The 1,769-nt window shown below is 41.0% G+C and overlaps 1 protein-coding gene across 1 annotated transcript; it reads left to right on the top strand.

Annotated features, from left to right (window-relative positions):
* Positions 1-1,286: 1,286 nt before the first annotated feature.
* Positions 1,287-1,743, top strand: LOC108314971 (histone H3.3C-like). Its single transcript, XM_017544099.2, has one exon. It carries the CDS (start codon positions 1,302-1,304, stop codon positions 1,710-1,712), a length of 411 nt encoding a protein of 136 aa, XP_017399588.1. The 5' UTR covers positions 1,287-1,301; the 3' UTR covers positions 1,713-1,743.
* The last annotated feature ends 26 nt before the right edge of the window (positions 1,744-1,769 follow it).

The raw sequence follows: 1,769 nt of genomic DNA, 5'->3' as shown, positions 1-1,769 counted from the left end.
TACTATAATTTAAAACATTTTCCCCCGTGATAAAGCATTAGTAGAGATGTAGGACTGAATCACAATGGAGCAGCCCTCAGTTCATAAACACTCTTCAACCTTCCTGTGGTGGGAAGGTCCAAAACAGAAACAAACATACTATCTTTCTTTCTTTTTTTATTCTAACTTCATGTGAGAACATGCTTTCTAATTCAGTATGCTGTTACTTATTTTAGATGAATTGCTTCTTTGAAGATTATGGTCTTTGACTTTGGATAATCTTAGATATTTACTTTCTGATTAAGGCACATCTATTTAACTCCCAAAAAATGGCCCAAGATAACATTTTTGAAAAATTATTTTGCAAACTCAAGTGTCAATGGTGCCAATGCATTTATTTAAGCACCTGCTATTTTAGTTGTAGAGGGCATTAACAGTGTTTCCCAATCTGTTTCATTTCACGGCCGACAGAGGAAAGGACATTTATATACGCCCTGGAGTAAACTGAGGAGGGTAAATGCAATCAGGGAAAGGGGCTCCAGCCCCACCCAAAGAAGCAGATATCTCAGCCACCTAGTAGCCATTTCTGGCATATCGAGTGGGACTCCCAGCCTAAAATATCATACATTAGTTATAAATTAAGGTCTAAAACTTACAAGTGATAGAATTTATCTATCATGTGATCATTTTCAGAGTGATTGTCATCTTTTTTCCTCATAAAACCAAAAAACAGTAAACACAGATTATAATCAAGAAACAAGTTTCTTGTTTCTGTGATTTTATATACAACATGTTACAATTGTAATGGTAGAAATGTCTAATGTCTTGATGGACCACAATATCTTTAGATAGAGGCTGCAAATGCTAAGAAATATGTAAGACTGAGGTGACCATTCATTAATCTACATTCCTAAACACTACACACTGTGTTAGGTATTTAGGATTTGTAGTTGGCAATAACATACCTTGCCCATCACAGATTTTACCAAATTTGTGTTTTCATGAAGCCATCAAACTCATTATCAATTACATTTTCAACAAACGTTTAGCTTAGGTAAGTGCTAGGTGCTGTACACACACACACACACACACACACACACACACACTCTCTCTCTCTCTCTCTCTCTCTCTCTCTCTCTCTCTCACAGAGTACAGGAAGATAGATGCAGTCCTTGCCCTCCCAGAGCTTAAAGATCCATCCATGCGAATTGTGTTCCCAGCCACCGCCGCCGTGCACAGTTGCTCTTCAACGCCAGCGTGGCCTCTCGCTCCGCGAGCTCCAGCCGAAGGAGAAGGCGGGTAAGTAAGGAGGTCTCTATACCATGGCTCTTACAAAGCAGACTGCCCGCAAATCTACCGGTGGCAAAGCACCCAAGAAGCAACTGGCTACAAAAGGCGCTCACAAGAGTGCGCCCTCTACCGGAGGGGTGAAGAAACATCATCGTTACAGGCCTGGTACTGTGGCACTCTGTGAAATTAGACGTTATCAGAAGTCCACTGAACTTCTGATTCGCAAACTTCCCTTCCAGCGTCTGGTGCGAGAAATTGCTCAGGACTTTAAAACAGATCTGCGCTTCCAGAGCACAGCTATTGGTGCTTTGCAGGAGGCAAGTGAGGCCTATCTGGTTGGCCTTTTTGAAGACACCCACCTTTGTGCTATCCATGCCAAACGTGTAACAATTATGCCAAAAGACATCCAGCTAGCACGCTGCATACGTGGAGAGCGTGCTTAAGAATTCACTATGATGGGAAACATTTCATTCTCAAAACAAAAAAAAATCTTTTTTTCT

This window comes from Cebus imitator, unplaced genomic scaffold, assembly GCF_001604975.1.
Source record: "Cebus imitator isolate Cc_AM_T3 unplaced genomic scaffold, Cebus_imitator-1.0 Scaffold166, whole genome shotgun sequence".
Lineage (NCBI taxonomy): Eukaryota > Metazoa > Chordata > Mammalia > Primates > Cebidae > Cebus > Cebus imitator.
This window is presented reverse-complemented; position numbering and strand designations above follow the sequence as displayed.

Excerpts from the sequence above, each read along its gene's own strand:
- LOC108314971 (XM_017544099.2), top strand. The coding sequence starts at position 1,302 with ATGGCTCTTACAAAGCAGACTGCCCGCAAATCTACCGGTGGCAAAGCA.